Source organism: Vulpes lagopus, chromosome 19 (assembly GCF_018345385.1).
Source record: "Vulpes lagopus strain Blue_001 chromosome 19, ASM1834538v1, whole genome shotgun sequence".
In the NCBI taxonomy this organism is placed as follows: Eukaryota; Metazoa; Chordata; class Mammalia; order Carnivora; family Canidae; genus Vulpes; species Vulpes lagopus.
In genome coordinates, this window is record NC_054842.1 from 52,714,616 (window position 1) to 52,726,862 (window position 12,247).

Here is a 12,247-nt window from a genome sequence, read left to right on the forward strand (position 1 = left end):
GACATGAACCACACACAAAAGGACAAATATTGTACGATTCCACTTATATGAGGTACCGAGAGCAGTTATCATTCCTAGAGACAGAAATAGTGGTTACCAGCGGTGTGGCCAGAGGGGTGGGTTACAGAATAGAGTACAGAGTTTCGATTTGAGATGATGAAAAAGTTCTGGAGGTGGATAGGGGTGACGGTAGCAGAGCAGTGTAAATGTACTTAATGCCATCGAACTGTATACTTAAAAATGGTTAAAATGGTAAATTTTATGTTTGCTTTACCATAAAAAAAACTAATACTAATTTTGCCAAACTACTCTGATTTATCTTATCGGAGATCAGATAATTACTGTGTGCACTCATGGGGTTTGTAGTAGATCAAATGCACAAGGAAAGAAGCTAACTGAAGCTGAGGATGCTTACTGTGCATCTCATGACTTGAGTCCTTTAGCTTTCATAAACCATGTAGGAAGATACAGGTCAAGCATTGTGTCCTGGGAACCCCAACAGAGTCGGGGCAGTGTGTCAGTGGTCCCCTACACCACTCCCAGGTTCAGTGATTCATGAGGATCGCTCCGAGTTCTCAACACATCATCATACTGATGACTGATTTATTACAGCGAGAGGATACAAAGCAGAATCAGCAAAGGGAAGAGGCACCTGAGGTGAAGTCCAGAAGAAACCATGTGTAAGAGCCCTCTCCCAGTGGGGTCATGCTGTACCTCATTCCTCCAGCAGAGAGTTGTGACTATACCTGTTGGTCATCTAGTAGACACTCAGTGCCCTAGGATTTATTAGGGGCCAGTCACAGACCTCCTCTACCTAGCATGTACCCAAATAACAGACTCCCAGGAGGAAAGCAGGTGTTTAGCGTACGCCCCATTGTTTGTGCAGACATTGTACACACAGTGAGCCATTCTCAGTTCTGGGAATGCTGGGAACCCTCCTGAAATCCAGGTTCCCAGACACCAGCCTGGGGGCCAGCCTTGTAAACAGGCCTTTCCAAGCACAGCTGTTTCCGTGCTGCTACATTTACTGTTTTCTGCGGATGATGCATGGGTGTACTTTCTGTATTGTTGGACATATTAGGGACAATGGAAAGGCAACAACTTTCAAGGGTGAAAATGATTCTTGTGAAAACAAGGGAAAGTTTTGGAAAAGTAAAGCTTTTGTTAGACTGGTATTAGGACGGTATTAATTAGGACGGTTATAATTTTTTTTTTCTGTTTATCTCCGAACTTCATGTTTCTCTATTTAACGTACGTAAAGTAAGCTGGTAAGATTCTTTTATGTCCATACTTGGCATATAAGGGAGGGGTGGAAAGTCAGGGTTGTGGGCCTGTGGCTTAGGGTAGCTGAATGTGACCTAGCCATTCCTGGATCCTAGTGACAGCAAAAACAAGCTTTTAAGATAATTTCAGGGCAGCCCGGGTGGCTCAGTGGTTTAGCACTGCCTTCAGCCCAGGGCGTGATCCTGGAGACCCGGGATCGAGTCCCACGTCGGGCTCCCTGCGTGGAGCCTGCTTCTCCCTCTGCCTGTGTCTCTGACACACTCTCTCTCTGTGTCTTTCATGAATAAATAAATAAAATCTTATAAAAAAAGAAAAGATAATTTCAAACAGAATTGCTTTCTTGCCATGCATATTTTCCCCTTTTCTATACTCCCTTTATTGTGTGCAGCTGTTATCCTATTTTTCCATTGTGGTGATGTTTAGAAATTGTGGTTGTGTTTTTGCTTTAAGCTTTTTTTAGATGACTAGTTTTCTATTTTTTTTTTCATGAGGACTGAGAAATAATTGTATACTGGTTCCATACTGCTACTTCTTCTGTGGCAGGTTGTGGCCACACCACTGCTGTTGACCTCTTCCAGCTGCTAAGACCTGAAGTTCTACTGCTCACTCTCCGAGACCTGCTTAGCCAGGAGGGCCACCTGTGGAACACACCTGGGACACATTAATAGTTTCTGCACTAGGGTTGGGGTAGGACCTGGAGGTTGTTATTTTAGAGCCTGTTACTCTCATCGCTCTTAATTGATGAGTGATTTGTACTACTTGGTTTCCTGTATATGTGCTACTTAATTTTTTTTAAGATTTTATTTATTTATTCATGATGGACATAGAGGAGGGTGGGGGCAGAGACACAGGCAGAGGGAGAAGCAGGCTCCATGCCGAGAGCCTGACACGGGACTTGATCCCAGGACTTGATCCCAGGACTCTAGGATCATGCCCTGGGCCGAAGGCAGCGCTAAACCACTGAGCCACCCAGGGATCCCTTTTATGTGTTACTTAAAACAAATCTGTTAATTAAAATTTTCTAATAGATATTTCCATAGGGTTTGAACATTTAAAAGTCTACGAAGGTACACAGTAAAAAAAAAAAAAAAAAAATCTCGCATGTGTTTCCTATTTGCCTAATTCTCTGCCTCTTCCCTAAAACAAGTTACCAGTTAATCGTTTTTGGTGTATCTTTCCAGAGAATGTATGTGTGTATTACTTTTCCTTACGTTTTACGTAGTTGTTAGCTTACCGTTTATGCGTTCTATGTATGTGTGCCTATTTTCTATATGTGTATATATTTTTTGTCATATTGAAAATTAATGACATTCCAAGAGTGTTGAAAACTGTTACACAGTAAATAGCTTCCTAGTCCTGATAAAGAAACTTTTTCTTGTATTTTGACCTTAAGTTATAGAGCATCTAACTCTGGTCCCCACTATAGCCCCTACTCCAAAGACTGTCAGTTTATTTTATTCACGTGTTGGCTTGTAATTGGTCTGAAATACAAATTTTTTTTTTACGGTTAACTAATTATTAATTTTTTTTCTTTTGTAGTGTGCAATCCGAAGAGTTACTCTAAACAGGTCATTTACTCCTGTCTTTTTGGGAAGTGCATTGAAGAACAAAGGAGTTCAGCCTCTTTTAGATGCTGTTTTAGAATACCTCCCAAATCCATCTGAAGTCCAAAATTATGCTATTCTCCATCAGGAGGAGTAAGTCTTGGAAATTGAATCTTTGTGCTTGAGTGTTAAAATATTTCTATATAAATTATAAAAGAATTTAAGAACAGTTCTTTTGATTAAGTTGTGCTTGTGGAGGGCCTCCCTCCCCCAATCCAATTTATAAAAATCAATCTCCAGTTTCTATTTAGGTAACACTTTGACATATAGAAAACTACTTATTATACCACTTGCTGTATCATATTCTGTGAGTTAGAAGTATGATTTATTATCTGCCAAGGTTTACATCATTAGTAAATTTTTTCATTTGGGACCAGCTGTTTTCAGCCACACCAAAAACCCCCAAAACCGCAAAGTTTAAAAAACAGTTTTTTTAAAAGCTCTCCTTGATTTTTCTTTTCTTTCTGTACCATTTTTTGTGTTTTAGTCTGCCCTGGTGTTGTCATAAAGTAGTAACTAAGCTCTGAGAAGTTATTCTTACTAATGTCTTTCCGTGAAATTTCGCTTATGTGAGGTCAGAAATGTTTAGCACTTAACATATATGCTTTTTCTCAGAAATACTCTGATGAAACAAATTGATATAAAAGAGATATCGAATAATGTATCTCACAGATTTGCATTTCTTTTAAGTGACTCAAAAGAGCAAAACAGAATCTTAATGAACTCCGAAAGAAACAGTTCCCACCCATTTGTAGGCCTGGCTTTTAAATTGGAGGTAAGTTGCTTTGTAATGTATTTAATTGCTATGTGTAGAAATTTTCTTTTAAGGTGTCTTCCTAATACAAAATGACTTTGTTACAAATTCCTCTGCTGAAAGTTGCTCCACCTTCCCATCTTTCCATACCGCCTCTTTAGAGGGAAGTTACTATACACAGTCCACAGGTAAGCTGTGGGGAGTTACGTTCCATCTCCTTGACGGAGTAGTATCCACAGTTAATTTATTTGGGATTCATCTAAATGGGAGAGTTCTCTTCTCTCCCTCATTTGTCTTTTTATTTAGTCATTTCTTTATTATCAGTATGGCGTCACAGATAAATATTTTGAGGTATAATAAGTAGAATGTTATTTATTTTATTGTGCAGCTTGGCCGGGTTTGGCTCTTGGAGCTCTTTTAGTTGCCTCCTGTACCCTTTAGACATTCTCCCATGTTTTGACTATTTCCTCACTTTGTGATAGTACAGGATCCTCCAGGCTTATCCTCCCAGTCTCTGCCCTAGAATCAACCATTTCTGTAGATGCCTTGGTTCTGTTCCTTTTTAATCCAGAATGGTATTAGAATCCAAGATTCGAGTACCTGGGAATACTTTTTGTTAGGTTGTTGTTGGCTTCTATTCATCATGTTTTAAGGGAGAAAGATGATTAAGTTAGAAGTGTTAAAAGTGCTTATTTCTGGGATGGGATTATATTTTGAGAGCTTTTAGTTTTATTCTGAAATTTTTACAATATACTTCTTACGTCTAAAAGGAGAAAATAATTTTAAGTTAAAAAGTACAGGTAACATTGTGGTGACAATTTATATATGTAAAGCTTTTAAAAATACTCGTTTAGGAATATCTTCTTAGGATTCCTATAATGGTGATTACTGAATTAAAAGAATGAAATGATTTAATGTTTAATGGTTTATTGCCAGATTTCTTTCATACTCTCAGAGTTAATGTATTAAATTATTTCAGTGAATTTTTATAAGCATTGAATTATTATTTAAAAATTGTTACCAGTTTTATAAGGGAAAATAATTTATCTTGCTTTAATTTCTTTTTTAAAAAATTTCATATCTTTAAATTCCTAATGGTAAGAATATTTTTCCAAATATTGATTATGCAGTTCCTCTTTTGTAATTCTCTCATTTGTTATTAAAATTAGTGTCAAAATGTTTACTTATTTGAATGATCTTTCTCTAATAAAGCTTATTTTTTAAAACAATCAGCAGTTTAAAATTTATAGTCAAATATATCAGTCATTTTTAGTTCTCTCATGTTTAACCTTAGAAATCCTCTCCTTTGTATGTATTTCATAAATGTTTTCTCCTACTTTTTTAATGATGGGATTTTTTTTTCATTGTTAATCCAGCTGGAATTTATATTGCTTTATGCGGTGAGATGCACTCTAAATGTATCTCCTCTGCCTCCAAATAGAGAACCAGTTGTCCAACTACTGGTTTTTGAACACTGCTCTATTTTTCCATTGTCATACCTTTTGTCATTATCATCTTTTGACAATATATTCTATGTTTTAGATATTTTTACTTTGTGGGTTATTCAGTTTAATTTGTGCTACTTCTGTGCTTTTTAAGTTTAGAGTATTTAATATGTTTTTATATCAGTCATGGTTAGCTTCTTATTGTCATAATACTTCAGAAATTTCTATTTTTATCCATTTTTCTAAATGAAGTATAAAATCATTAATCATATGTTTAAAAATTCCTCTTGGGATTTTTATTGCTATTGCTATTACACCTATAAATTAATATAGGAAGAATTGGCAACTTTTAAAACATAGCTGATTGGTGTTAGTTTTTTTTTTAATCTTTTTTTTCAAGATTATATTTATTTATTCATGGGAGACACACAGAGAGAGAGGCAGAGACACAAGCAGGCTCCATGCAGGGAGCCCAACGCGGGACTCGATCCCGGGTCTCCAAGATCACACCCCGGGCCGAAGGCAGAGCTAAACTGCTGAGCCACCGGGGCTGCCCTGATTAGTGTTAGTATTAAGGAGGAAATGATCCTTGATTATTTTATATTTAGTTACTTTTTTTTTCCTTTTTTTTTTTTTCCTTTATTCATGAGAGAGAGAGGAAGAGATACAGGCAAAGGAAGAGAGCGTGATGTAGGATTCGATCCCAGGACTCCAGGATCACATCCTGGGCCAAAGGCAGGTGCTAAATCGCTGAGCCACCCAGGGATCCCCTATATTTAGTTACTTTAAAGAATGCTTATTTATATAGCCTTCCGGGTGCTTATCAAAGGTTTTTTTTTTTAAAGATATATAGTACACTCTTAATATTTCTAGTTATATTTTTGTTGTCTTTCCAATAACTTACTTGAGTTTTATATCTTAACTGTATTAAACCGAACTTATAAAATAATATTAGAAGCCAAAGGATATTTGCTTATTCCATACACATCTAAAATTATTTTCTATTTCAGAGGAATCAAGAAGTACCCAAAAAAACAACAACCGCTTAACTCATGTTAATGAATTACTAACTCCGAGCTAGTGTTTCAGTGTATTAGACAATAAATCAAAACGTGTATAAAGTATACTACTGAAATTGAAAAGAATAATTGGCAGTTGTTGTGAAGTTTTTCTCTTAATTTTGATTCTTATGTTTCTTTTATTTTCTTCTTTCTGCCTTACCCAATCTTGACTTTTAGGCTGGGCGATTTGGACAGTTAACTTATGTCCGTAATTATCAAGGAGAGCTGAAAAAGGGTGACACCATCTATAACACGAGGACAGGAAAGAAAGTGCGGGTGCAGCGGCTGGTTCGCATGCATGCTGACATGATGGAGGCAAGTATAGGTCCTTCCTGGGAAATCAGAAATTTCTCTAACGCAAGTGAAGTGGATCTGCTTTCTTTGTTTCCTGAGCTCCATAAGAAACTCGCTTCTATCTGAATGAGTTTTCCTAATGTCTTCCTTTTTGCTTAGATGTGCTGTAATTCTGACGCAGCACTTTGGTGTGGGCTAAATTAGCAGATGTTAAGGATACATTTTACCACTATTTGTGATTAGCTATATTTCCTCAGTGCAAAGGTTAAGGAAAAGGGACAGTTCCCTACAACTTAGAACCCAAGATTCAGCATCTTTCTCAAGAGTTATTACAAAGTTCTAAAAAAAAAAAAAAAAAGAAGAGTTATTACAAAGAGTATAAGAGTGGAAGGGTGGTTCTCCAAGGTAATGGAGAGTAATCAATTCACACAGTGTTCCACATTGTTCAGTGAATTTACTTTCAGAAGTATGGCCCCACGTTAAAGCCCCATTAGCCTTAGAGCTCTTTATTCCTATTATAGAACCAACGCCTCCTCAGAAGGACCGTGTTGGTGCTAGAATCCATCTGAAGATTTAAAACCTCTCAAATCTCATCAAGGAAATAAACTTTGGCATATGGCTTGAAGTTTTGAATTAGCTCTGAATCTGTCCTAGCCTTCTCTGTGATCCTTTAGGGTTAGGCCTTGGTAGAAATGCCAAGTGTGTGAGGTGGTCTCCTCCTCCTGCTCTTTCCCAAGTCAGCTCTGTATTCCTGGAGAGGTTGATTAGTCTGAGCAAAATCTTACGCCATTTAGAAATATGTGGTAGTCATAACTCTCTCTCTCCTGGAAGATGAATAAGCAGTCTTTCAGAATTGGATGGTATTGCTGTTTTGTGAGACAGGCAGCAGGGGGCATGGTCGAGGATTAGTGATTGTCACAGATGTTTTTATGCACAGAAGCTAATGTTTACATCTGCGGGATGGTTAGAGGCTCGGGCGCGCTTGCTCATTCATAGCCACAGCTGTTATGAATGGACTGTCAGTATAAATGGACAAAAACTAGGAAGCTTAAGAGGCACCAGTGCTTTGTTCTTAAATTTCCTGTGTTTACATGACTGCTTGCATCTGTGAGAAATTAAGATTATTTTAAGTACAATGGGCTGAATTCTCCTGCCTTTGTTTTCAGAACTTCCCTTTGCAGTTTTTCCTTGTTTGTCTTTGTCATACGTAACTCATTGTTTGACTGTGGCAGCACATGGAATACATCCTTTTTGATGTGTAGAAATAACTTTAGAAGTGAGAGACCCGTTCTGTCGGGACTACAGGTCCTCCACGTAAGGATGCCATAGCTGAGTTTCCATTAAAGTAAAGTCTTGTCAGTTGAGGTGTGGTTCAATTAAAGGCCCCTATTCAAGATGTATCTTGCCCTGGTTGGGTTAGGGCATCACATTGGTTCCAGCGGATTCATTCTCCATGGAATTCCTGGTGAGACTCGGCCATGTTTTTGTACATACTAGGTGTTTGTTGCGTGATTGCTTTTCAGTTACCATGTCCCGATTTGTATTCCCTGCAAGTCTTATTTTGTGTTGTTTGTTTATTTAGGATGTCGAGGAAGTGTATGCTGGAGACATCTGTGCATTGTTTGGCATTGACTGTGCTAGTGGAGACACATTCACAAACAGAAATAACAGTGGCCTTTCCATGGTATGTGTTTAATTTCAAAGCTGTTTATCACTTGAGTTTTAAAAGTCTGTGTTTTTATATAGCACATTTAGTACTTAAGAAAAACGGTCACAGAAGTTTTATTTCCACAGGCATCAGTTTAGATTTGTCATGGCTCCTTGGATGTCATTAGACAAAGTGCTCTGTGTAAGCTAACCTACTTGGTTTTTCTTAATTCCACAGTACTCTACGGTTTAGCGTGGAGGGGAAAATCTCCACTAGCTATACCTGAACTCTGTGGTGCTGACTACCCTGAGATCTGCCTGCCCGTGGCTGATGCCTCTAATTCCCGTCACCATAATCAGGCTAATCCCAGTGGCCTGCCACTTAGTGTAATTTAACAGCCAGAGTGGACCCTTGCCTCAGTCCCCCCCAAAACTGTACCATGTAGACTAGGGGATCACAGAATAGAACCTTACTCAAAGGGAAGGTGCAACTAGACCATCTGACTTAGGGTCCCTTTTCATTACTGAGGGATCCCAAAGGGAGAGTTCCTGCCTTTGCTCAAAGAGTTCCTGCCTTTGTTTTTTTTTTTTGTTTTGTTTTGTTTTTTCAATTTTTTTAATGATAGTCACACAGAAAGAGAGAGAGAGGGGCAGAGACACAGGCAGAGGGAGAAGCAGGCTCCATGCACCGGGAGCCCGACGTGGGACTCGATCCCGGGTCTCCAGGATCGTGCCCTGGGCCAAAGGCAGGCGCCAAACCGCTGCGCCACCCAGGGATCCCGAGTTCCTGCCTTTGAATTCCCTTCATCCACTTCCCTTTTTTGCCGTGGTAGGAGAGCAGGTGCTCTGTGTGATCATCTGTTCATGAGGGTGGTCCCTCTCCTGAATTCAGTGAAGAGAGAATATGAGTACCTAGGGGGATGGGTAATTTGTAAATTCCTTTGTGAAGGAATTTAGAGTAGGTCATTTATGTTAAAAACTGGTCCACCCCTAACAGATGAGCACTATAATGGTTCTGTGTTACGTGATGAATTCATAATTTTGTCATTTAACTTTTTAGGTATAAAATATTCTCTAGTGTCTGTGGTTCTACATGGTGATTTAAGATACAAAAAAATCTATACCGTTTTCTGTGGGATCTAGAGAAGGCTCGTGGTTTGTAAACAAGTATCGTGTATAAGGTCTTCTCTGAATACTTGTAATTAATAATGTGAGGGACTGGAGGTTGTGGGAAGTGCTTAGGCTTTGAAACAAATAGACCTTCATAGAGTCCCACCTATGCCAAGTTATTTTGTCTTCTTTCCAAGCCTTTAATGGTTTATTGGTAAAATGGGGATGGTATCTGCTGGTTAGAGTTGTGATTGATTGAATGAGGTATCATGTGTATAAAGAATCTAGTGCCCTTTCTCTGTTTAATCAGTGGTCGTGGTATATTTTGATTAAATAAAGTAGCTTATCAAAAGACAGCAACAGCACATGTGGCCACTAGCCAATAGGAATTCCACATCTTCGCATTTGGGTTCAGTAGGATTATGTTTAAAGTGAATGTGTCAGTAAACTTAAGGGCCTTAAACAGTTAATAAACTATTTTTGTTATTTTGGGAGGGAAGAGATCATGTAAGTGTATGCACTTATTAATGTGTCATATTAATACATTTAATACAAAGAGCATGGTATATATTGGCTAGCCTAAAAATGTTGACGAATATTTGTCCTTTGTTCTTTTGTAAGTAGTATATTAAATTAATCCATCTCTGACCCAAACAGTACTGTAATAGAATTCTTCTCTGTTCTTTTAAAAAATATTTTAGGAGTCAATTCATGTTCCTGACCCTGTCATTTCAATAGCAATGAAGCCTTCTAACAAGGTAGGAGTTTGGTTTCATTCTCAGTAGAGCACAATAAAAACTTGAGCTCTTTTCCATCTTTCTCCACAATACACATAATTACCTTGTGATAACCAGTAATCTTATGGTTTCTTGGTATTGAGATCAGCTTCTAAAACCTGTCTGTTGGTAGTAATTAGTTCTCACTATACTGAAAATTTTGATGGTTTTAAAATAGGCACAAGACTGTGCTAACTCTTTACAGTATCATTGGCTCCAAAGAGGTAAGAATATTTTCCTATATTCAGATCATAAAGGAATGGAAAAGAGGAAAAAGGAAAGTTTGTCCTAAGTTGTAGTAAAACCTTACTGAAGTATATTAAATAGCTACATAGATTAATTGCCTCATGAATGATAATACATCTCTGGATATGTGGTAGTTAGGAATTGTATGGTTATAACATGGAAAACCTGCAAACGGGACTTTTCCTCTTTTTAAATATTTTACTTAGAGCGAGAGAAAGGGAAGGGGCCAAGGCAGAAGCAGACTCTCTGCTGAGCAGGGAGCTTGATGTGAGGCTGAATCCCAGGACCTTAGGATCATAACCCGAGCCGAAGGTAGATGCTTAACCAACTGAGCCACCCAGGTGCCCCATCCCTTTTTTTTTTTAAAGTAGGCCCCACACCCAAGTGGAGCCTAGTGGGCTTGAACTCAGGACCCTGAGATCAAGACCTGAGCTGAGATCAAGAATTGGTCACTTAACCAACCGAGCCACCCAGGCACCCCTTTCTTAGTTTCAAATATAATGGTATTATGGTTGGATTTGATGTCATTTAGCTTTTTATGAAACCAGAATTGCTTGAATAGGGTCTCACTGGCATTACTGCCACTGGAATTCGTCCTGCTGTTGGAATAATTCACGTTGCTGCAGTAATCGTTTGAGTTCTTAAGTTGCTTTGACATTCATAACAGTCATGTTAATATGGTAAATTGCAATGAATTCATTCATGCATTGAGTGAACATGTTATGACCTCTTATCTGGGAACTGTTGTTTACTGAACATACTCTGATGTATTGTCTTGTGAATGAATACAGTAACAGGTGCTTCTTCCTCTGTTTTGAGGAAATGAGCTTTTCCGTACTCTTCTCAGTGTTGAAAAAAGAATGTTGAGGGAGGAAGAAATTTGAAGAAAGGCAAACCTTGCATCTTACTACACAGCGAAATGCCACAGTTCCAGGTGTTTTGCTAACTTGCTTGCTTTTCTCTTTTCCCTGAATAATCAGGGGGTGATTTATGCTTCTTCATTCCCAATTCAGAGTATATGTAAGATATTTAACTGTTGATAGTTCACAAAAATGAAGGGAAATCAAAGGCATCAATATCTAAAAGGTTATTTGGTATCTCAAGGTTGTCTGCTTGCTGGAGTAAATTAATTTAAATCAAATAATAAGGTCATGGGATACCTAGGTGTCTTAGCGGTTGGGCGGCTGCTTTTGGCTCAGGTCGTGATCCCGGGATGTGGCATCGAGTCCCGCATCGGGCTCCTGTGGGCAGGGAGCCCGCTTCTCCCTCTGCCTGGGTCTCTGCCTCTTTCTCTCTCTTGTCTCTCGTTAAATCTTTAAAAATATATATAATGAAGTCACTCACTGCATCAAGCTGTGAATCCTGGTAATGGGGGCAAGGATGATCTTCTAGTTGAGAGTACCTGGCTAGTGTAGGGAAAAGGCAGAAGACTTCAGAGAGACTAACCCAGGATTCGGTGCCAGCTTTGCCATGCAGTGGCTCTGTGGCCTTGAACAAGTCACTCAGCCTTTCTACATCTAGTTTCCTCACCTGTGAAATGTGGGTAATTGTGTCTTGCAGCATTGTGGGTAGAATTTGAAGTACATATTCAAAACCTACAGCACAGTTCCATGCACACGTGATAGCTGTTAAGTACTGGTGATTCAGGGTATGTCTCCTGTTGCTGCCATAGCGTACCACAAGCTTGGTGGCTTAAGATAGCACAAATGTATTTATTTTATGGTGTTAGAAATCGGACATAGTTCTTTTTTTTTTTTTTTTTTTCATGATAGTCACACAGAGAGAGAGGCAGAGACATAGGCAGAGGGAGAAGCAGGCTCCTTGCACCGGGAGCCCGACGTGGGACTCGATCCCGGGTCTCCAGGATTGAGCCCTGGGCCAAAGGCAGGCGCTAAACCGCTGCGCCACCCAGGGATCCCTTTGACATAGTTCTTAATTGACTAAAATCAAGATACTGACAGGGAGTATCTTTCTGGAGGCTCAAGGGGACCTTTTATCTTTTGCTTACTCAGATTATTGGCAAAAT

At 38.9% G+C, this 12,247-nt stretch overlaps 1 protein-coding gene across 1 annotated transcript in view; it reads left to right on the forward strand.

Moving 5' to 3' along the window:
- Nucleotides 1-12,247, forward strand: part of GFM1 (G elongation factor mitochondrial 1) — a 43,328-nt gene that overhangs the window by 9,161 nt on the left and 21,920 nt on the right. Inside the window, exons 7-11 of the mRNA XM_041734267.1 lie at nt 2,824-2,981; nt 3,579-3,663; nt 6,326-6,463; nt 8,025-8,126; nt 9,901-9,957. Coding sequence (XP_041590201.1) covers nt 2,824-2,981; nt 3,579-3,663; nt 6,326-6,463; nt 8,025-8,126; nt 9,901-9,957 — 540 coding nt within the window. The remainder of the gene's footprint in view (nt 1-2,823; nt 2,982-3,578; nt 3,664-6,325; nt 6,464-8,024; nt 8,127-9,900; nt 9,958-12,247) is intronic.